Source organism: Lates calcarifer, unplaced genomic scaffold, assembly GCF_001640805.2.
Source record: "Lates calcarifer isolate ASB-BC8 unplaced genomic scaffold, TLL_Latcal_v3 _unitig_357_quiver_974, whole genome shotgun sequence".
Lineage (NCBI taxonomy): Eukaryota > Metazoa > Chordata > Actinopteri > Centropomidae > Lates > Lates calcarifer.
In genome coordinates this window covers 2,556-23,191 of record NW_026116495.1, presented here as the reverse complement: position 1 = coordinate 23,191, position 20,636 = coordinate 2,556, and the positions used below count along the sequence as shown (strand labels likewise).

Below are 20,636 nucleotides of genomic sequence, written 5' to 3'. Positions count from 1 at the left end.
CACTCCCATACCCTCATAACGAGACATAATGTATTCGCCACATATTTCAGAACCATGGATAGAGCATCATTATACTGATGCACCGTGGTAGGCACACTTTGGGCTGTAAGAAGACTCAAATAATGGTTGATCAGAATTTTAAAAATGCCATGGAAGTAACACGCAGCAGTAAATTGACATCCTGATATCACAACTCTACAAAAGCAGAGAATTTACTTGTCTGCTTGGTATAGTCTTACCTTTTCTTTATTAGGTAAAGTCTGAGTCCTGGTAAAAGTGTCTCCTCCGTTAATACTGATCAGTTCTCCATCTACAGGCGGAAACGGTGCGGGGAAAACCACTACGTCACTCTTGAGCGTGTCTGAGCTGAAACAGACGTCATACTGCTGAGTAGCTTTAGAGTAAGACCAGCTCCCGTCAGGGTGGGTGGTGATCATTGGAGGGCCGTACCTGCTGAAACTGCCGTCTGTCCTGTGACATTTGACAGCTATTAAACTGATGAGACTCAGCAGAAAGATGACTGACACCGACACAATGGCGATCAGCAGATACAGGTTTAAGTCAGAGAAGCTGTCGTCCTTTATGGGCACATGTCTGAACTGAGTCTGGATGTCAGCTGTGCTTTCAACCACCACCACATCAATAGACACAGTAGCTGACAGGGAGGGTTCTCCGTTATCAGAAACAAACACCACCAAGGGGTGAGTTTTCAGGTCATTGTCACTCATTCTCCTCTTAGTCCTGATTTCCCCGGTGCTGGTTCCGATCCTGAAGAGGTTGTTTCCTTTGGGCTCAGAGAGGTGATAAGAAAGCAGCGCATTGTATCCAGAGTCTGCGTCTACAGCCCTGATCTTTGCTACAAAGTATCCCGCTTCAGCAGAATAGGGGATGCTCTCACTGTTAACGGAGCCGTGCTCAGAATAGGGCGCGAGAATCGAGGGACTGTTGTCATTCTCATCCAGGATAAAAACGTTCACAGTCACGTTGCTGCTGAGCGGAGGAACACCAGAGTCTGTGGCCTGAACATTAAACTGAAACGTTTTTAGCTCCTCGAAGTTAAAAGACTGCAGACTGACTATATCTCCAGTCTCCGAGTTGATGTTTACCATTGTGGACAGTGGCAATGAGTTACTGTTGTCATGTAAAAATGAATAGCTCACCCGAGCATTTTGATCAATGTCAGCATCAATCGCTGAAACTGTTTTTATAACTGCTCCTACTGGACTGTTTTCTTTCACATAGACACTTATTATACTTTCTGTGAATATTGGTTTGTTATCATTCACATCTGAGACGTGTACAGTAATAACACTCGTGCTGGAGAGAGGTGGGCTCCCCTCGTCAGTAGCAGTGATGCTGATATTGAATTGAGATGCGCTCTCTCTGTCAAGAGGACCGTCCACCACCAACGAATAATAATTCTTATAATTTGATTCTAATTTGAAAGGGACATTATTGGAAATTTTACAGTTCACCATCCCATTTTTACCTCCGTCTTTATCAAATATTGAAACAAGCGCAATAGCTGTGCCAATGGACGCGTCCTCTTTCACGGTGTTTAACAAAGATGTGACTGAAATTTCAGGAACATTGTCATTGACGTCTAACACTTCAATCAATAGTTTGGCGTGTGAGGTCATCGGTGAGGAAGCTCCATCACTGGCTTGTACTCGAATCTCAAAAGCATTATTTTCTTCATAGTCGATGTTTCTTTTATTTGTTACAGTCCCAGTTTTTTCATCTATAGCAAAAACGTCAGTTTTAGTCACACGGTCTATTTTACTGAAGGAATAGAATATTTCTCCGTTGTGACCTTTATCTAAATCGGTAGCATTCAGCGTTATTATAGATGTTCCAATTTGCACATTTTCATAAACACTGGCCTTATAGAGTGTTTGACTAAATATAGGAGGATTATCGTTAATGTCCAAAACATTGACTATGATAACCATAGTGCCTGATTTAGTAGGAGTTCCTCCATCAATGGCAGTCAGTGTGAGTCGAATCATAGACTGTTTTTCTCTGTCTAAAACTTTCTGAAGCACCAGTTCAGCGCTCTCCCCTTTATGTGTAACAAGAGAGAAGTATTCATTTTGACTAAGCTTGTAGGTATTTACACTATTTTTGTCAACGTCTGCATCGTGAGCTCGCTGCAAAGGGAATTTAGCCCCTGCTGCTGTGCTCTCACTAATGTTGATCACCTGTGTTGTGCTGAGAAATGATGGGGAATTATCATTCATATCTAAGATTATAATTTCAATCCGGTACAGTTTCAGTGGATTATTAATCACCGCTTCTACACTAAGTGAACATTTTGGTTCATTGCCGCAGAGTTCCTCTCGATCTATTCTCTCATTAACGTACAGGACACCAGTCTTTAGATTTACCTCGAAATATTTTCTCTTTGATCCAGCAACGATCTGAAACATTCGGGACTCCAAATCCTGGACATTGATGTTCAGATCTTTAGCGATGTTTCCGACAACAGTCCCCAGATTTACCTCCTCTGAGACGGAGTAAGAGAGCTGCCCAGACACCGTTTCCCAGTAACAATCCAGCAGCACGAATAAGAGATATATCCACACAGAGCTCGTTCTCCTCGGTAAATACATAATTCCAGATATCAAGACGGAGCATGTAGGCAAATCTGAGCAATATGTTACAGCAACTACGATATCGCGATCAGTGAAGAAATATTCGAAGCGAATATGTTGACATTTTCACGACCAAAGCAGACAACCGGTCTTTGTCGTCCGATGTCTCTGTGTAACAAAGCCCAGAGGTTCATCATCCGCTGAATCTGGGAGGAGCCCTACGCCACCAAAGAGCACGTCTACATGTGATGGTCTGCAGTGTCCCCGCGTGGACGTTTGTCATAACTACATGCTACACCAAATCTAACATTGGAAAGTGGTAAACATTCTCCTTAAACATGAAGGAAGTGCAAAACTAAAACGGTCAAAAAATAATCAAGAAGGTTCAGGTCACCAGCGACTAATGTGTACATCACATGAGTAAGATGTTCCTTATAATATAGCTTTTTTAGAAACTGGCTGAAATTTCAAGAACAGTCAACCAATAGTGACGGTGAGTTAAATTAGGAAACACACTGACTTTCTTTTTTTTCGCTGAAAATTAAAGTGGCTGCATAGGTTGAATTAAGCTTTATCAAACTATGAAATCTGAAACATACCATTCAACAATTATTTGCAAAGATATGTGTAAATGTATTTAAAGAAAATTTGGGACTTCAACAACGTTTTGTTTAGCATTACGTTCTTTGATCTGCAAGCAAGCTTGATAAATTGCTTTCAGCACCAGGGACAGCAACACATAGAATTCCGAAATCAGCCGCCAAAAATGACTGAAATCTAAATAACATCAACACATGAACAGTCTCCTTTAATTTCAATATTTAACTTGAAAGTCAATAAGCCTGATGACCTCAATATGTAATTAATACTGGGTCACTTAAAATGCAGTGAGAGGAAATGCCATAACAGCTTCCCAACACATACATAACACAAAGCTCATTTTAAAATAACCTAAAAATGTCAATATTATCTCACCTTTAATGAGATTATTTCAATGAGATCTGAGATCTGACAGTATGCGTTAATGTTCAATAGTCCTCCAATTCTCAACATAGAAACATCGCCGTAATAAATATTCAATGCAACTATGTTCTTACCTTTTCTTTATTAGGTAAAGTCTGAGTCCTGGTAAAAGTGTCTTCTCCGTTGATACTGATCAGTTCTCCATCTACAGGCGGAAACGGTGCGGGGAAAACCACTACGTCACTTTTGAGTGTGTCTGAGCTGAAACAGACGTCATACTGCTGAGTAGCTTTAGAGTAAGACCAGCTCCCGTCAGGGTGGGTGGTGATCATTGGAGGGCCGTACCTGCTGAAACTGCCGTCTGTCCTGTGACATTTGACAGCTATTAAACTGATGAGACTCAGCAGAAAGATGACTGACACCGACACAATGGCGATCAGCAGATACAGGTTTAAGTCAGAGACGCTGTCCTCCTTTATGGGCACATGTCTGAACTGAGTCTGGATGTCAGCTGTGCTTTCAACCACCACCACATCAATAGACACAGTAGCTGACAGGGAGGGTTCTCCGTTATCAGAAACCAACACCACCAAGGGGTGAGTTTTCAGGTCATTGTCACTCATTCTCCTCTTAGTCCTGATTTCCCCGGTGCTGGTTCCGATCCTGAAGAGGTTGTTTCCTTTGGGCTCAGAGAGGTGATAAGAAAGCAGCGCATTGTATCCAGAGTCTGCGTCTACAGCCCTGATCTTTGCTACAAAGTATCCCGCTTCAGTTGAATAGGGGATGCTCTCACTGTTAACGGAGCCGTGCTCAGAATAGGGCGCGAGAATCGAGGGACTGTTGTCATTCTCATCCAGGATAAAAACGTTCACAGTCACGTTGCTGCTGAGCGGAGGAACACCAGAGTCTGTGGCCTGAACTTTAAACTGAAACGTTTTTACCTCCTCATAGTTAAAAGACTGCAGACTGACTATATCTCCAGTCTCTGAGTTGATGTTTACCATTGTGGACAGTGGCAATGAGTTACTGTTGTCATGTAAAAATGAATAGCTCACCCGAGCATTTTGATCAATGTCAGCATCAATCGCTGAAACTGTTTTTATAACTGCTCCTACTGGACTGTTTTCTTTCACATAGACACTTATTATACTTTCTGTGAATATTGGTTTGTTATCATTCACATCTGAGACGTGTACAGTAATAACACTCGTGCTGGAGAGAGGTGGGCTCCCCTCGTCAGTAGCAGTGATGCTGATATAGAATTGAGATGCGCTCTCTCTGTCAAGAGGACCGTCCACCACCAACGAATAGTAATTCTTATAATTTGACTCTAATTTGAAAGGGACATTATTGGAAATTTTACAGTTCACCATCCCATTTTTACCTCCGTCTTTATCAAATACTGAAACAAGCGCAATAGCTGTGCCAATGGACGCGTCCTCTTTCACGGTGTTTAACAAAGATGTGACTGAAATTTCAGGAGCATTGTCATTGACGTCTAACACTTCAATCAATAGTTTGGCGTGTGAGGTCATCGGTGAGGAAGCTCCATCACTGGCTTGTACTCTAATCTCAAAAGCATTACTTTCTTCAAAGTCTATGTTCTTTTTATTAGTTACGGTTCCAGTTTTTTTATCTATAGAAAACAGATCAGTTTGTTTCCCTCTACCTACTTCACTAAATGAATATAACACTTGTCCATTTGGACCTGCATCTAAATCAGTGGCATTTAATGTTATTATCGATGTACCCATCTTCACATTCTCATAAACACTGGCTTTATACAGCGTTTGACTGAATACAGGAGCGTTGTCATTAATGTCCAGCACATTCACTATTATAGTCATGCTGCCTGATTTAGCAGGAGTTCCTCCATCAACGGCAGTCAATGTAAGGTGGATTACAGATTGTTTTTCTCGGTCTAAAACCTTCTGAAGCACTAATTCGGGAGTTACAGTCTCTCCTTTAAGTGTTGCCAGAGAGAAGTACTCGCTTTGACTAAGCTTATAAGTATTTACAGTATTTTTACCGACGTCTGCATCCTGAGCTGGGTGAAGGGGAAATTTAGCCCCTGCTGCCGTGTTTTCGGTAATGTTGATCACCTGTGTTGTGCTGAGAAATGATGGGGAATTATCATTCATATCTAAGATTATAATTTCAATCCGGTACAGTTTCAGTGGATTATTAATCACCGCTTCTACACTAAGTGAACATTTTGGTTCATTGCCGCAGAGTTCCTCTCGATCTATTCTCTCATTAACGTACAGGACACCAGTCTTTAGATTTACCTCGAAATATTTTCTCTTTGATCCAGCAACGATCTGAAACATTCGGGACTCCAAATCCTGGACATTGATGTTCAGATCTTTAGCGATGTTTCCGACAACAGTCCCCAGATTTACCTCCTCTGAGACGGAGTAAGAGAGCTGCCCAGACACCGCTTCCCAGTAACAATCCAGCAGCACGAACAAGAGATATATCCACACAGAGCTCGTTCTCCCCGGTAAATACATAATTCCAGATATCAAGACGGAGCATGTAGGTAAATCTGAGCAATATGTTACAGCAACTACGATATCGCGATCAGGGACGAAATATTCCAAACGAATATGTTGGCATTTTCACGACCAAAGCAGACAACCGGTCTTTGTCGTCCGATGTCTCTGTGTAACAAAGCCCAGAGATTCATCATCCGCTGAATCTGGGAGGAGCCCTACGCCACCAAAGAGCACGTCCACATGTGATGGTCTGCAGTGTCCCCGCGTGGACATTTGTCATAACTACATGATACACCAAATATAACATTGGAAAGTGGTAAACATTCTTAGTTCTCCTTAAACATGAAAGAAGTGCAAAACTAAAACGGTCAAAAAATAATCAAGAAGGCTCAGGTCACCAGCGACTAATGTGTACATCACATGAGTGAGATGTTCCTTATAATATAGCTTTTTTAGAAAGTGATTGAAATTTCAAGAACAGTCTACCAATAGTGGCGGTGAGTTAAATTAGGAAACACACTGACTTTTCTTTTCGCTGAAAACTAAAGTGGCTGCATAGGTTGAATTAAGCTTTATCAAACTATGAAATCTGAAACATACCCTTCAACAGTTATTTGCAAAGATATGTGTAAATGTATTTAAAGAAAATTTGGGACTTCAACAACGTTATGTTTAGCATTATGTTCTTTGACCTGCAAGCAAGCTTGATAAATTGCTTTCAGCACCAGGGACAGCAACACATAGAATTCCGAAATCAGCCGCCAAAAATGACTGAAATCTAAATAACATCAACACATGAACAGTCTCCTTCAATTTCAATATTTAACTTGAAAGTCAATAAGCCTGATGACCTCAATTTGTAATTAATACTGTGTCAATTAAAATGCAGTGAGAGGGAATGCCATAACAGCTTCCCAACACATGCATAACACAAAGCCCATTTTAAATGCAACTATGTTCTTACCTTTTCTTTAGTAGGTAAAGTCTGAGTTCTGGTAAAAGTGTCTCCTCCGTTAATACTGATCAGTTCTCCATCTACAGGCGGAAACGGTGCGGGGAAAACCACTACGTCACTCTTGAGCGTGTCTGAGCTGAAACAGACGTCATACTGCTGAGTAGCTTTAGAGTAAGACCAGCTCCCGTCAGGGTGGGTGGTGATCATTGGAGGGCCGTACCTGCTGAAACTGCCGTCTGTCCTGTGACATTTGACAGCTATTAAACTGATGAGACTCAGCAGAAAGATGACTGACACCGACACAATGGCGATCAGCAGATACAGGTTTAAGTCAGAGAAGCTGTCCTCCTTTATGGGCACATGTCTGAACTGAGTCTGGATGTCAGCTGTGCTTTCAACCACCACCACATCAATAGACACAGTAGCTGACAGGGAGGGTTCTCCGTTATCAGACACCAACACCACCAAGGGGTGAGTTTTCAGGTCATTGTCACTCATTCTCCTCTTAGTCCTGATTTCCCCGGTGCTGGTTCCGATCCTGAAGAGGTTGTTTCCTTTGGGCTCAGAGAGGTGATAAGAAAGCAGCGCATTGTGTCCAGAGTCTGCGTCTACAGCCCTGATCTTTGCTACAAAGTATCCCGCTTCAGCAGAATAGGGGATGCTCTCACTGTTAACGGAGCCGTGCTCAGAATAGGGCGCGAGAATCGAGGGACTGTTGTCATTCTCATCCAGGATAAAAACGTTCACAGTCACGTTGCTGCTGAGCGGAGGAACACCAGAGTCTGTAGCCTGAACTTTAAACTGGAACGTTTTCAACTCCTCATAGTTAAAAGACTGCAGACTGACTATATCTCCAGTCTCTGAGTTGATGTTTACCATTGTGGACAGTGGCAATGAGTTACTGTTGTCATGTAAAAATGAATAGCTCACCCGAGCATTTTGATCAATGTCAGCATCAATCGCTGAAACTGTTTTTATAACTGCTCCTACTGGACTGTTTTCTTTCACATAGACACTGATTACAGTTTCTGTGAATATTGGTTTGTTATCATTCACATCTGAGACGTGTACAGTAATAACACTCGTGCTGGAGAGAGGTGGGCTCCCCTCGTCAGTAGCAGTGATGCTGATATTGTATTGAGATGCGCTCTCTCTGTCAAGAGGACCGTCCACCACCAATGAATAATAATTCTTATAATTTGATTCTAATTTGAAAGGAACATTGTTGGAAATTTTACAGTTCACTATCCCATTTTTACCTCCGTCTTTATCAAATACTGAAACAAGCGCAATAGCTGTGCCAATGGACGCGTCCTCTTTCACGGTGTTTAACAAAGATGTGACTGAAATTTCAGGAGCATTGTCATTGACGTCTAACACTTCAATCAATAGTTTTGCATGTGAAGTGAGAGGAGAAGAAGCTCCATCACTGGCTTGTACTCGAATCTCAAAAGCACTATTCTCTTCATAGTCGATTTTTTTTGTATTTTTTATAGTTCCAGTTTTTTCATCTATAGCAAACAGATCAGTTTGTTTCCCACGACCTGCTTCACTGAATGAATATAACACTTGTCCATTTGGACCTGCATCTAAATCAGTAGCATTTAATGCTATTATCGATGTGCCTATTTTCACATTCTCATAAACACTGGCTTTGTATAGAGTTTGACTGAATACAGGAGCGTTGTCATTAATGTCCAACACATAAACTATTATAGTCATGCTGCCTGATTTAGCAGGAGTTCCTCCATCAACGGCAGTCAGTGTGAGTCGAATCACAGATTGTTTTTCTCGGTCTAAAATTTTCTGAAGCACTAATTCAGGAGATACAGTCTCTCCTTTAAGTGTAACCAGAGAGAAGTGTTCATTTTGACTAAGCTTGTAGGTGTTCACAGTGTTTTTTCCGACGTCCTCGTCGTGAGCTGGACGCAGGGGGAATTTAGCCCCTGCTGCTGTGCTCTCAGTAATGTTGATTACCTGTGAGGTGCTGAGAAATGATGGGGAATTATCATTGACATCTAAAATTATTATTTCAATGCGGTACAGTTTCAGTGGATTATTAATCACTGCTTCTACACTCAGTGAACATTTTGGTTCATTGCCACAGAGTTCCTCTCGATCTATTCTCTCATTAACGTACAGGACACCAGTCTTTAGATTTACCTCGAAATATTTTCTCTTTGATCCAGCAACGATCTGAAACATTCGGGACTCCAAATCCTGGACATTGATGTTCAGATCTTTAGCGATGTTTCCGACAACAGTCCCCAGATTTACCTCCTCTGAGACGGAGTAAGAGAGCTGCCCAGACACCGCTTCCCAGTAATAATCTAGAAACACGAATAAGAGATATATCCACACAGAGCTCGTTCTCCTCGGTAAATACATAATTCCAGATATCAAGACGGAGCATGTAGGCAAATCTGAGCAATATGTTACAGCAACTACGATATCGCGATCAGGGACGAAATATTCCAAACGAATATGTTGACATTTTCACGACCAAAGCAGACAACCGTTCTTTGTCGTCCGATGTCTCTGTGTAACAAAGCCCAGAGATTCATCATCCGCTGAATCTGGGAGGAGCCCTACGCCACCAAAGAGCACGTCCACATGTGATGGTCTGTAGTGTCCCCGCGTGGACATTTGTCATAACTACATGTTACACCAAATATATCATTGGAAAGTGGTAAACATTCTTAGTTCTCCTTAAACATGAATGAAGTGCAAAACTAAAACGGTCAAAAAATAATCAAGAAGGTTCAGGTCACCAGCGACTAATGTGTACATCACATGAGTGAGATGTTCGTTATAATATAGCTTTTTTAGAAAGTGATTGAAATTTCAAGAACAGTCTACCAATAGTGACGGTGAGTTAAATTAGGAAACACACTGACTTTCTTTTTTTTCGCTGAAAATTAAAGTGGCTGCATAGGTTGAATTAAGCTTTATCAAACTATGAAATCTGAAACATACCATTCAACAACTATTAGCAAAGATATGTGTAAATGTATTTAAAGAAAATTTGGGACTTCAACAACGTTTTGTTTAGCATTATGTTCTTTGACCTGCAAGCAAGCTTGATAAGTTGCGTTCAGCACCACGGACAGCAACACATAGAATTCCGAAATCAGCCGCCAAAAATGACTGAAATCTATAAAAACATCAACACATGAACAGTCTCCTTCAATTTCAATATTTAACTTGAAAGTCAATAAGCCTGATGACCTCAATTTGTAATTAATACTGTGTCAATTAAAATGCAGTGAGAGGAAATGCCATTAACAGCTTCCCAACACATGCATAACACAAAGCCCATTTTAAATGCAACTATGTTCTTACCTTTTCTTTAGTAGGTAAAGTCTGAGTTCTGGTAAAAGTGTCTCCTCCGTTAATACTGATCAGTTCTCCATCTACAGGCGGAAACGGTGCGGGGAAAACCACTACGTCACTCTTGAGCGTGTCTGAGCTGAAACAGACGTCATACTGCTGAGTAGCTTTAGAGTAAGACCAGCTCCCGTCAGGGTGGGTGGTGATCATTGGAGGGCCGTACCTGCTGAAACTGCCGTCTGTCCTCTGACATTTGACAGCTATTAAACTGATGAGACTCAGCAGAAAGATGACTGACACCGACACAATGGCGATCAGCAGATACAGGTTTAAGTCAGAGAAGCTGTCCTCCTTTATGGGCACATGTCTGAACTGAGTCTGGATGTCAGCTGTGCTTTCAACCACCACCACATCAATAGACACAGTAGCTGACAGGGAGGGTTCTCCGTTATCAGAAACCAACACCACCAAGGGGTGAGTTTTCAGGTCATTGTCACTCATTCTCCTCTTAGTCCTGATTTCCCCGGTGCTGGTTCCGATCCTGAAGAGGTTGTTTCCTTTGGGCTCAGAGAGGTGATAAGAAAGCAGCGCATTGTATCCAGAGTCTGCGTCTACAGCCCTGATCTTTGCTACAAAGTATCCCGCTTCAGCAGAATAGGGGATGCTCTCACTGTTAACGGAGCCGTGCTCAGAATAGGGCGCGAGAATCGAGGGACTGTTGTCATTCTCATCCAGGATAAAAACGTTCACAGTCACGTTGCTGCTGAGCGGAGGAACACCAGAGTCTGTGGCCTGAACTTTAAACTGAAACGTTTTCAACTCCTCATAGTTAAAAGACTGCAAACTGACTATATCTCCAGTCTCTGAGTTGATGTTCACCATTGTAGATAATGGCAACGAGTCACTGTTACTTTGTAAAAATGAATAGCTCACTTGACCGTTACGCTCGACATCAGCATCAGTTGCAGTCACTGTTTTAATAACTGCTCCTACTGGACTGTTCTCATTTACGTATACATTAATTACGGGTGCTGGGAACCGAGGTGCGTTATCATTGACATCAGAAACGTGAACAGTAACTATGTTGGTGCTGGATAGAGGTGGAGTCCCTTCATCACTTGCTACGATAGTAACATTGTACTGAGGCTTAGTTTCTCTGTCAAGCGGACCATTAACTACTAATGAGTAATAGTTTTTATAATTTGTTTCCATTTTAAATGGGGCATCATTTGCAATTACAGCTTTTACTGCCCCGTTTTTTCCACTGTCTTTATCCAGAATAGAAACAAGTGCAATAGCAGTACCTACTTCAGCGTCCTCCTTCACTGTATTTAGTAGTGACGTTACAGTGACTTCAGGAGCGTTGTCGTTCAGGTCCACCACTTCTACCAGCACCTTACAATGAGCAGACATCGGAGGCTGGCCTTTGTCACTGGCCTGTGCTCGAATCTCAAACGCAGTATTTTCCTCATAGTCGATCTTACCTTTAACTAAAATTGCACCTGTTTCAGACTCAATTTGAAATAAATCTAAAACATGGTCCTGACCTTTACTTCTCAGTGAGTATTCTATTTCACTGTTTAAACCCTCGTCTGCATCTGTCGCATTCAGAGTGATCACTTTAGACCCTGGTGGCAAGTTTTCAGGAATTCTAATTTTGTATAAAGATTTACTGAAAACTGGAGGATTGTCGTTATTATCCAAAACGGTAACAATAATTTGTGAGGTTCCTGACTTTTGTCGGTTTCCACCGTCTATTGCAGTTAGAGTCAGTTTTATAACAGAGTCATGCTCGCGGTCTAACACTTTCTGTAGTACTAACTCGGCAGACACGCTATCCCCTCCTTTGTGAATTTCCAAAGAAAAATAATCATTTGGACTAAGCTTGTATGTGTTAACACCGTTCTTGCCAACATCCAAATCCGACGCCTCTATCAGCTCAAATTTGAGTCCTGGTAAAGTACTTTCTGCAATTTCAAGTGACTGTAATGGTTCAGAGAAAACGGGTGCATTGTCATTTATATCTATTATAGTTATCTCCAAACGATACAGCTTTAGTGGATTATTGATCACCGCCTCTACATTGACAGTGCATTTTGTAGCCTTGGCACAAAGCTCTTCTCGGTCTATTCTCTCAGTTACATAAAGAACACCCGTTTTCAGATTTGCATCAAAATATTTTCTCTTTGATCCATTAACAATCTGAAACATACGAGACTCTAATTCCTGGATGTTGAGATTTAGGTCCTTAGCGATATTTCCAACAGAAGTCCCCGGGTTTACCTCCTCTGAGACGGAATAGGAGAGCTGCCCAGACACCGCTTCCCAGCAATAATTCAGCAGCACGACCACAAGATAAATCCGAAAAAGGTTCGTTCTGCTTGAGAAATACATAATTATATCCAACACACGAAATGCATATATCCCGGTCCAACGACACCTGTCAAACACTCGTATTAAAAGCCAGCTAGATAATATCTCTCATCCTTTTCTCTTTCGCCCTGCGTCTCTTTGTAACAAAGCCCAGAGAAACATCATCATGATCCTCTGTTTCTGGGAGGAGTCTCGTGCTTCCTGTAATAACGTCCAGATGCCATGGTCTACACTGTCCCCATGTGGTGATATAGAATAACTGCATTTAACCTCTGACAGTAGCAATGGACTGACTAACAGTGCAAATGGAGCATTTTTATAACAATAATGACAAATATATTTCGGTGTAACTACATCAAAAGATCAAAGTGAACGGAATTCGACACAATATTTTCTCCCATTCCTATTGTTTTCTCTTTTTAACAACAGATCTTCACCTGTTGCTGATACACCGGCTAGAAACCCTCACAGAGCATAAACAAGACGCACATCACAAGTAAAACATTACGACACAGTTAAGATACAGAGAGAGCTGAAACTGTTGATTGCAAATGAAGATGAGTATAGCTCCATCTTTTTCAAAAATAAATAACTAATTAAATAAAGTTAATCAAATAAACTATTGGAATATCTCCCCTAATTGTGATAAAGGGGGGGGGGGGTTACGCCATTCGTCTGTAGATAATAATAATTGTCATGAAATCCAAATTCATTAGGAAAAGACGCTAATTTTGTTTTCATGGGTGGATAAATTTTCGGCGTTGCATTCCTTAGACCACACACAACACACCGCGGTGGATTTTTCAGCACCATGGACAACGACATACACTTTCTGTATAGAGTGAGAGGCTTATCAACGTCAAACACTGTCATTTTCTGGCTCATGTACCATTGTATATTTCAGCGCAAATCCAGAGTCTCTAAATGAGTCTATAAATTATAAAGTAGTTTTACTTCATATGAGAAAAACAATGGCGGGGGCGTGCTCACGGTCTCAGCTCTGCAGGGTAAAACCATTTGATCATATTAAATAAGGCATGTAAGTTTTTGTTTGTTTTTTGGGGGGTGGGGGGTGGAGGGGTCTTACCTTCTCTTTGTTGGGTAAAGTCTGAGTTCTGGTAAAAGTGTCTCCTCCGTTAATACTGATCAGTTCTCCATCTACAGGCGGAAACGGTGCGGGGAAAACCACTACGTCACTCTTGAGCGTGTCTGAGCTGAAACAGACGTCATACTGCTGAGTAGCTTTAGAGTAAGACCAGCTCCCGTCAGGGTGGGTGGTGATCATTGGAGGACCGTACCTGCTGAAACTGCCGTCTGTCCTGTGACATTTGACAGCTATTAAACTGATGAGACTCAGCAGAAAGATGACTGACACCGACACAATGGCGATCAGCAGATACAGGTTTAAGTCAGAGAAGCTGTCCTCCTTTATGGGCACATGTCTGAACTGAGTCTGGATGTCAGCTGTGCTTTCAACCACCACCACATCAATAGACACAGTAGCTGACAGGGAGGGTTCTCCGTTATCAGAAACCAACACCACCAAGGGGTGAGTTTTCAGGTCATTGTCACTCATTCTCCTCTTAGTCCTGATTTCCCCGGTGCTGGTTCCGATCCTGAAGAGGTTGTTTCCTTTGGGCTCAGAGAGGTGATAAGAAAGCAGCGCATTGTGTCCAGAGTCTGCGTCTACAGCCCTGATCTTTGCTACAAAGTATCCCGCTTCAGCAGAATAGGGGATGCTCTCACTGTTAATGGAACCATGCTCAGAATAGGGCGCGAGAATCGAGGGACTGTTGTCATTCTCATCCAGGATAAAAACGTTCACAGTCACGTTGCTGCTGAGCGGAGGAACACCAGAGTCTGTGGCCTGAACTTTAAACTGAAACGTTTTTAACTCCTCGAAGTTAAAAGACTGCAAACTGACTATATCTCCAGTCTCTGAGTTGATGTTCACCATTGTAGATAATGGCAACGAGTCACTGTTACTTTGTAAAAACGAATAGCTCACTTGACCGTTACGCTCGACATCAGCATCAGTTGCAGTCACTGTTTTAATAACTGCTCCTACTGGACTGTTCTCATTTACGTATACATTAATTACGGGCTCTGGGAACCGAGGTGCGTTATCATTGACATCAGAAACGTGAACAGTAACTATGTTGGTGCTGGATAGAGGTGGAGTCCCTTCATCACTTGCTACGATAGTAACATTGTATTGGGCCTTAGTTTCTCTATCAAGCGGACCATTAACTACTAATGAGTAATAATTTTTATAATTTGTTTCCAGTTTAAATGGGGCATCATTTGCAATTACAGCTTTTACTGCCCCGTTTTTCCCACTGTCTTTATCCAGAACAGAAACAAGTGCAATAGCAGTACCTACTTCAGCGTCCTCCTTCACTGTGTTTAGTAGTGACGTTACAGTGACTTCAGGAGCGTTGTCGTTCAGGTCCACCACTTCTACCAGCACCTTACAATGAGCAGACATCGGAGGCTGGCCTTTGTCACTGGCCTGTGCATGAATTTCAAAGGCTGGATTTTCCTCATAGTCGATCTTACCTTTAACTAAAATTGCACCTGTTTTAGAGTCAATTTGAAATAAATCTAAAACACGGTCCTGACCTTTACTTCTCAGTGAGTATTCTATTTCACTGTTTAAACCTTCGTCTGCGTCTGTTGCATTTAAAACTATGACAGTTTTACCTACTGGTAAGTTTTCAGAAATGCGTGCCTTATATAAAGGGCTGCTGAAAATCGGAGCATTGTCGTTAATGTCTAAAACATTTATAATAATTTGGGATGTAGCTGACTTTTGTGGATTTCCGCCATCGACTGCGGTCACTGTAAGTTTTATTATAGGTTGTGTTTCTCGATCTAACGCTTTCTGAAGCACAAGCATGGCAGACACACTTTCTCCCCCCTTGTGAATCTCTAAAGAAAAATAATCATTTGGACTCAGCTTGTATGTACTCACACTATTCTTACCCACGTCGAAATCTGACGCCCCAATAAATCCAAATGTCCCCCCTGGCACTGTACTTTCAGCAATGTTAAGAGACTGCAAATTCTCAGAGAAAAATGGTGCATTATCATTTATATCGACTATATTTATCTCCAAACGATACAACTTCAGTGGACTGTTTATCACGGCCTCTACACTGACGGTACATCTTGTAGCCTTCCCACACAGCTCCTCACGGTCTATTCTTTCATTGACATAAAGGACACCCGTTTTCAGATTTACATCAAAATATTTTCTCTTTGATCCACTGACAATCTGAAACATACGAGCCTCCAAGTCGTGAACATTAAGATTTAGATCTTTAGCGATATTTCCCACAGAAGTTCCCGGGTTCACCTCCTCTGATACAGAGTAAGAGAGCTGCCCAGACACCGCTTCCCAGCAACAATCAAGCAGAACAACGACTATATAAATCCAAAAAGGGCTGCATATCCTCCGCGTCGACATATTTTTATCCAGCGTGAACAAAGCATACAGATTCCAATCTCCAAAATCCCACCTAGTAGTTTAGAATAAAGGCGAGATGACAGAATCCATATTCTTTCTCTTTGTAGAGTAAACGAAAGAGAGGGCAACGCAATCCGCTCTGGCACTGCATCTCTTTGTAACAAAGCCCTGAGAAACATCATCATCCTCTGAATCTGGGAGGAGCCTCAGGCAGCCGCGAGGAACATCGAAATGTGATGGTCTACAATGTCCCCATGTGGTCATTTGAAATAACTACACCCACCACAACAACAGATGAACAACCTACATTCATCTGCACTTTCAAGTCAGCATACAGCTAACAAGAAGTCACAAATTACAAGACACTAGGAACTGTCAAATTCCGTCATTTACGTATACAAAGACAATTGTTATAGTAGGAGATGTAGAAAAACGAAACAAAAATGCAAATAAACACTACTGCCTTTCTCTAGTTATCTTAAATCTATAAATTACAGTAATGAAAATATACAAATAGGCTAATGTCTCTAAATGTGATGAGATCCGTTAATGCGTCAGAAATAGCATATAATAGTATATAATTGTATGAAAACTCCAGAATATGCCAGGTTACAGGAAAAGACACCATACAGCAAATGGAATTTCTATTTTGCATCGCACACACCACACACTGTGGTGCTTATTTCAGCACCGCACCATGGACAACGACATACACATATTTCTATGGTGCTCTTGGAGTGGCGAGTGACGAGGCGTACTATCTGTTGACAACAGTATTATCATTACTTTGACACGTACCGATAAACATAACACATAACAAGGAACGACATGATTAGCCTCAGTTATTTGCATAAAACACAAAAGGAATCTTGTTGCCTTCTCATAGGTTTCTTACCTTTTCTTTATTAGGTAAAGTCTGAGTCCTGGTAAAAGTGTCTCCTCCGTTAATACTGATCAGTTCTCCATCTACAGGCGGAAATGGTGCGGGGAAAACCACTACGTCACTCTTGAGCGTGTCTGAGCTGAAACAGACGTCATACTGCTGAGTAGCTTTAGAGTAAGACCAGCTCCCATCAGGGTGGGTGGTGATCATTGGAGGGCCGTACCTGCTGAAACTGCCGTCTGTCCTGTGACATTTGACAGCTATTAAACTGATGAGACTCAGCAGAAAGATGACTGACACCGACACAATGGCGATCAGCAGATACAGGTTTAAGTCAGAGAAGCTGTCCTCCTTTATGGGCACATGTCTGAACTGAGTCTGGATGTCAGCTGTGCTTTCAACCACCACCACATCAATAGACACAGTAGCTGACAGGGAGGGTTCTCCGTTATCAGACACCAACACCACCAAGGGGTGAGTTTTCAGGTCATTGTCACTCATTCTCCTCTTAGTCCTGATTTCCCCGGTGCTGGTTCCGATCCTGAAGAGGTTGTTTCCTTTGGGCTCAGAGAGGTGATAAGAAAGCAGCGCATTGTATCCAGAGTCTGCGTCTACAGCCCTGATCTTTGCTACAAAGTATCCCGCTTCAGCAGAATAGGGGATGCTCTCACTGTTAACGGAGCCGTGGTCAGAATAGGGCGCGAGAATCGAGGGACTGTTGTCATTCTCATCCAGGATAAAAACGTTCACAGTTACGTTGCTGCTGAGCGGAGGAACACCAGAGTCTGTGGCCTGAACTTTAAACTGAAACGTTTTCAACTCCTCGAAGTTAAAGGCCTGCAGACTGACTATATCTCCAGTTTCTGAGTTGATGTTCACCATTGTAGATAATGGCAACGAGTCACTGTTACTTTGTAAAAACGAATAGCTCACTTGACCGTTACGCTCGACATCAGCATCAGTTGCAGTCACTGTTTTAATAACTGCTCCTACTGGACTGTTCTCATTTACGTATACATTAATTACGGGCTCTGCAAACCGAGGTGCGTTATCATTGACATCAGAAACGTGTATAGAAACTACACTCGTGCTGGAGAGAGGCGGGACTCCTTTATCACTGGCGACTATGGTGACGTTGTAGTTAGAGACGCTCTCTCTGTCCAGTTGCCCGTCAACTAACAACGAATAATAGTTTTTGTAGTTTGTTTCGAGTTTGAATGGAATCTCGTTTTTAATTTGGATTTTCACATCACCATTTTTTCCGCCATCTTTATCGAGGACTGACACGAGTGCAACTACGGTGCCTACATCAGCGTTCTCTTTCACTGTGTTATGCAGTGACGTCACAGAGATCTCTGGAGGGTTGTCATTTAAGTCCACCACTTCTACCAGCACCTTACAGTGAGCAGACATCGGAGGCTGGCCTTTGTCACTCGCCTCCACACGTATCTCAAAAGCCTTTCTTTCTTCAAAGTCTATGTTGCCTTTCACCTTGATGACACCTGTCTGACTTTCAATTTCAAATATATCAAGTACATGATCTTGATCCTTGCTTCTCAGTGAATACACAATCTCACTGTTTAGACCCTCATCTGCATCGGTGGCATTAACGGCGATTACTACTGTACCCAGGGGCGTGTTTTCGGGAATTTTTGTCTTATATAAGGTTTCACTGAATATTGGAATATTATCATTGATATCTAAAACATTAACAATGAGCTGTGAGGTGCCTGATTTCGGAGGACTCCCTCCATCTACAGCAGTCAGGGTCATGGTGATCACAGGCTGCTTCTCTCGGTCTAAAGGTTTCTGCAGCACTAACTCAGCAGACACACTATCACCTGCTTTGTGCACTGCCAAAGAGAAATGTTCATTTTGACTCAATTTGTAAGTACTGACTCCGTTTCTCCCCACATCTGCATCAGTTGCTTCAGATAATGCGAATTTCACTCCCGGTAAAGTACTCTCTGCAATATACAAATTTTGCAATTTGGTCGTAAACAATGGGGCATTGTCATTTACATCTAAAATGTCTACGTCAATTCGATAAAGCTTCAAAGGGTTATTTATCACAGCTTCTACACTTACTGAGCATTTAAGTTCCTCTGCACAAAGCTCCTCTCTGTCTATTCTCTCGCTGACATACAGAACACCAGTCTTAAGATTTACCTCGAAGAATTTTCTTTTTGATCCGGTAACAATCTGAAACATACGGGATTCCAGCTCTTGTGAATTAAGGTTTAGGTCCTTAGCAATATTTCCAACAGGACTCCCCGGGTTCACCTCCTCTGAAACGGAATAGGAGAGCTGCCCAGACACCGTTATCCAGTAATAATCCAGTAGAAAAAGCCCCAGATATATCCCGAAATAGCTCCATCTATAAGGCGCAGACATAATTATATCCAGTATGAACCACGCATAAATATCACGTTGTTGGCAGTATGGAAGATATCTGCCGAGGTAAGCTTCCGACTGGGAAATTCTGTTTGTTTCACCGTCCTCTGTGTCTTTATAACAAAGACTCAAGAAACGTCCCTATCGCCTGAAAACAGGAGGGGCTTAGTTCTATCAGAGTATAGCGCTGTCTCTGGTGGATCAACAGCGACGCCACGTGGTAAAGGAGGTAATATGCAGAGAGTAGTACAAATATAATATGGTGTCTCTTAGGCAGCCATTATGTCTCTCTCTCTGCCCGCCACACATACAAAGATAATTATATGTGCTGTTGACTAGCTTAACAAAACGAGAGTGCTGGAAATGACATTTCAGAACCATGGACAGATCACTTGAGTATGTCCCAAGTGCAAAGCCTGTTCTGCCTGTCATGATGTGTGGTAACTGTGTCTGTGTCTTGTTAATAAATTTAAACATGATAGACCCTCCTCTAAATACATACACACACACACACACACAGAGAGAGAGAGGGAGAGAGAGAGAGAGAGAGAATCTCTTGCTCTCTCATCCATCTCACTCTGCCTTAATTTGAGCTAATTGTTTACTCTCTGTCAGTAGATTTGCGTTCAGTTTTGGTGAAATGCGGATACTGGGCCTCCAGCCATTTATTTGGGTATCCTGCTCTGGAGACAATTTTTGAATATTACCACAGTGCTCTGTTGATAAATTGTCAGCCATTCATTTTGCAATAGCTAAGACTTTAATCTTCCATTTATGTATTTTAATGTGGTATCAAATTACCACCTACTTTTTTTTTTTTATCAATAATGATTTGAGTCCTAACAAACTTTATATTTGTATAAGTGCAATAGAGGGCAGTTAACACTGGCCAAAACTTGTAGGAATGAATAATATATTTTCTTCCCACTGCACCCACATAACCCCCTTCTCCTTTTCTCTTTGTTTTTCTGTGTCAGCCTTGAGGCCAATAAATAAATTTAATTGGACCCTATTGTCCTGCTGCATCATGAACACAGGAGGGACGTCTGGGTGCTGTGGTGTATTTCGGTGTATTTTAGTGTTTCTCTACATTTCCACAGAGAGTGTAGTCACGAGCTTATGAACATTCCCTCGTTTGTAATCCCAGGATTAAGCCCTGGATCCAGAAACTCCTGTC

The 20,636-nt window shown here is 42.0% G+C and overlaps 6 protein-coding genes across 6 annotated transcripts; all 6 read right to left on the bottom strand.

The window, feature by feature from the left end:
* Positions 1 to 73: 73 nt before the first annotated feature.
* LOC108894490 (protocadherin alpha-10-like) lies at positions 74 to 2,861 on the bottom strand. The gene has a single exon (XM_051068227.1). The coding sequence runs from the start codon at positions 2,610 to 2,612 to the stop codon at positions 213 to 215; it is 2,400 nt and encodes a 799-aa protein (XP_050924184.1). The 5' UTR covers positions 2,613 to 2,861; the 3' UTR covers positions 74 to 212.
* An 818-nt stretch (positions 2,862 to 3,679) lies between these two features.
* On the bottom strand, positions 3,680 to 6,310 carry LOC108894485 (protocadherin alpha-10-like). The gene has a single exon (XM_051068229.1). The coding sequence runs from the start codon at positions 6,068 to 6,070 to the stop codon at positions 3,680 to 3,682; it is 2,391 nt and encodes a 796-aa protein (XP_050924186.1). The 5' UTR covers positions 6,071 to 6,310.
* Positions 6,311 to 6,901: 591 nt separating this feature from the next.
* Positions 6,902 to 9,697, bottom strand: LOC108894483 (protocadherin alpha-10-like). The gene has a single exon (XM_051068228.1). It carries the CDS (start codon positions 9,396 to 9,398, stop codon positions 7,008 to 7,010), a length of 2,391 nt encoding a protein of 796 aa, XP_050924185.1. The 5' UTR covers positions 9,399 to 9,697; the 3' UTR covers positions 6,902 to 7,007.
* A 643-nt stretch (positions 9,698 to 10,340) lies between these two features.
* Positions 10,341 to 12,902, bottom strand: LOC108894484 (protocadherin alpha-3-like). The gene has a single exon (XM_018693152.2). It carries the CDS (start codon positions 12,732 to 12,734, stop codon positions 10,341 to 10,343), a length of 2,394 nt encoding a protein of 797 aa, XP_018548668.1. The 5' UTR covers positions 12,735 to 12,902.
* A 781-nt stretch (positions 12,903 to 13,683) lies between these two features.
* On the bottom strand, positions 13,684 to 16,316 carry LOC108894482 (protocadherin alpha-3-like). Its single transcript, XM_018693151.2, has one exon. The coding sequence runs from the start codon at positions 16,180 to 16,182 to the stop codon at positions 13,735 to 13,737; it is 2,448 nt and encodes an 815-aa protein (XP_018548667.1). The 5' UTR covers positions 16,183 to 16,316; the 3' UTR covers positions 13,684 to 13,734.
* A 745-nt stretch (positions 16,317 to 17,061) lies between these two features.
* LOC108894481 (protocadherin alpha-3-like) lies at positions 17,062 to 19,770 on the bottom strand. The gene has a single exon (XM_018693150.2). The coding sequence runs from the start codon at positions 19,457 to 19,459 to the stop codon at positions 17,063 to 17,065; it is 2,397 nt and encodes a 798-aa protein (XP_018548666.1). The 5' UTR covers positions 19,460 to 19,770; the 3' UTR covers position 17,062.
* Between the last annotated feature and the right edge of the window lie 866 nt (positions 19,771 to 20,636).

Coding starts and splice junctions, on each gene's coding strand:
- LOC108894490 (XM_051068227.1), bottom strand. CDS start 2,612: ATGTATTTACCGAGGAGAACGAGCTCTGTGTGGATATATCTCTTATTC.
- LOC108894483 (XM_051068228.1), bottom strand. CDS start 9,398: ATGTATTTACCGAGGAGAACGAGCTCTGTGTGGATATATCTCTTATTC.
- LOC108894482 (XM_018693151.2), bottom strand. CDS start 16,182: ATGTCGACGCGGAGGATATGCAGCCCTTTTTGGATTTATATAGTCGTT.
- LOC108894481 (XM_018693150.2), bottom strand. CDS start 19,459: ATGTCTGCGCCTTATAGATGGAGCTATTTCGGGATATATCTGGGGCTT.
- LOC108894485 (XM_051068229.1), bottom strand. CDS start 6,070: ATGTATTTACCGGGGAGAACGAGCTCTGTGTGGATATATCTCTTGTTC.
- LOC108894484 (XM_018693152.2), bottom strand. CDS start 12,734: ATGTATTTCTCAAGCAGAACGAACCTTTTTCGGATTTATCTTGTGGTC.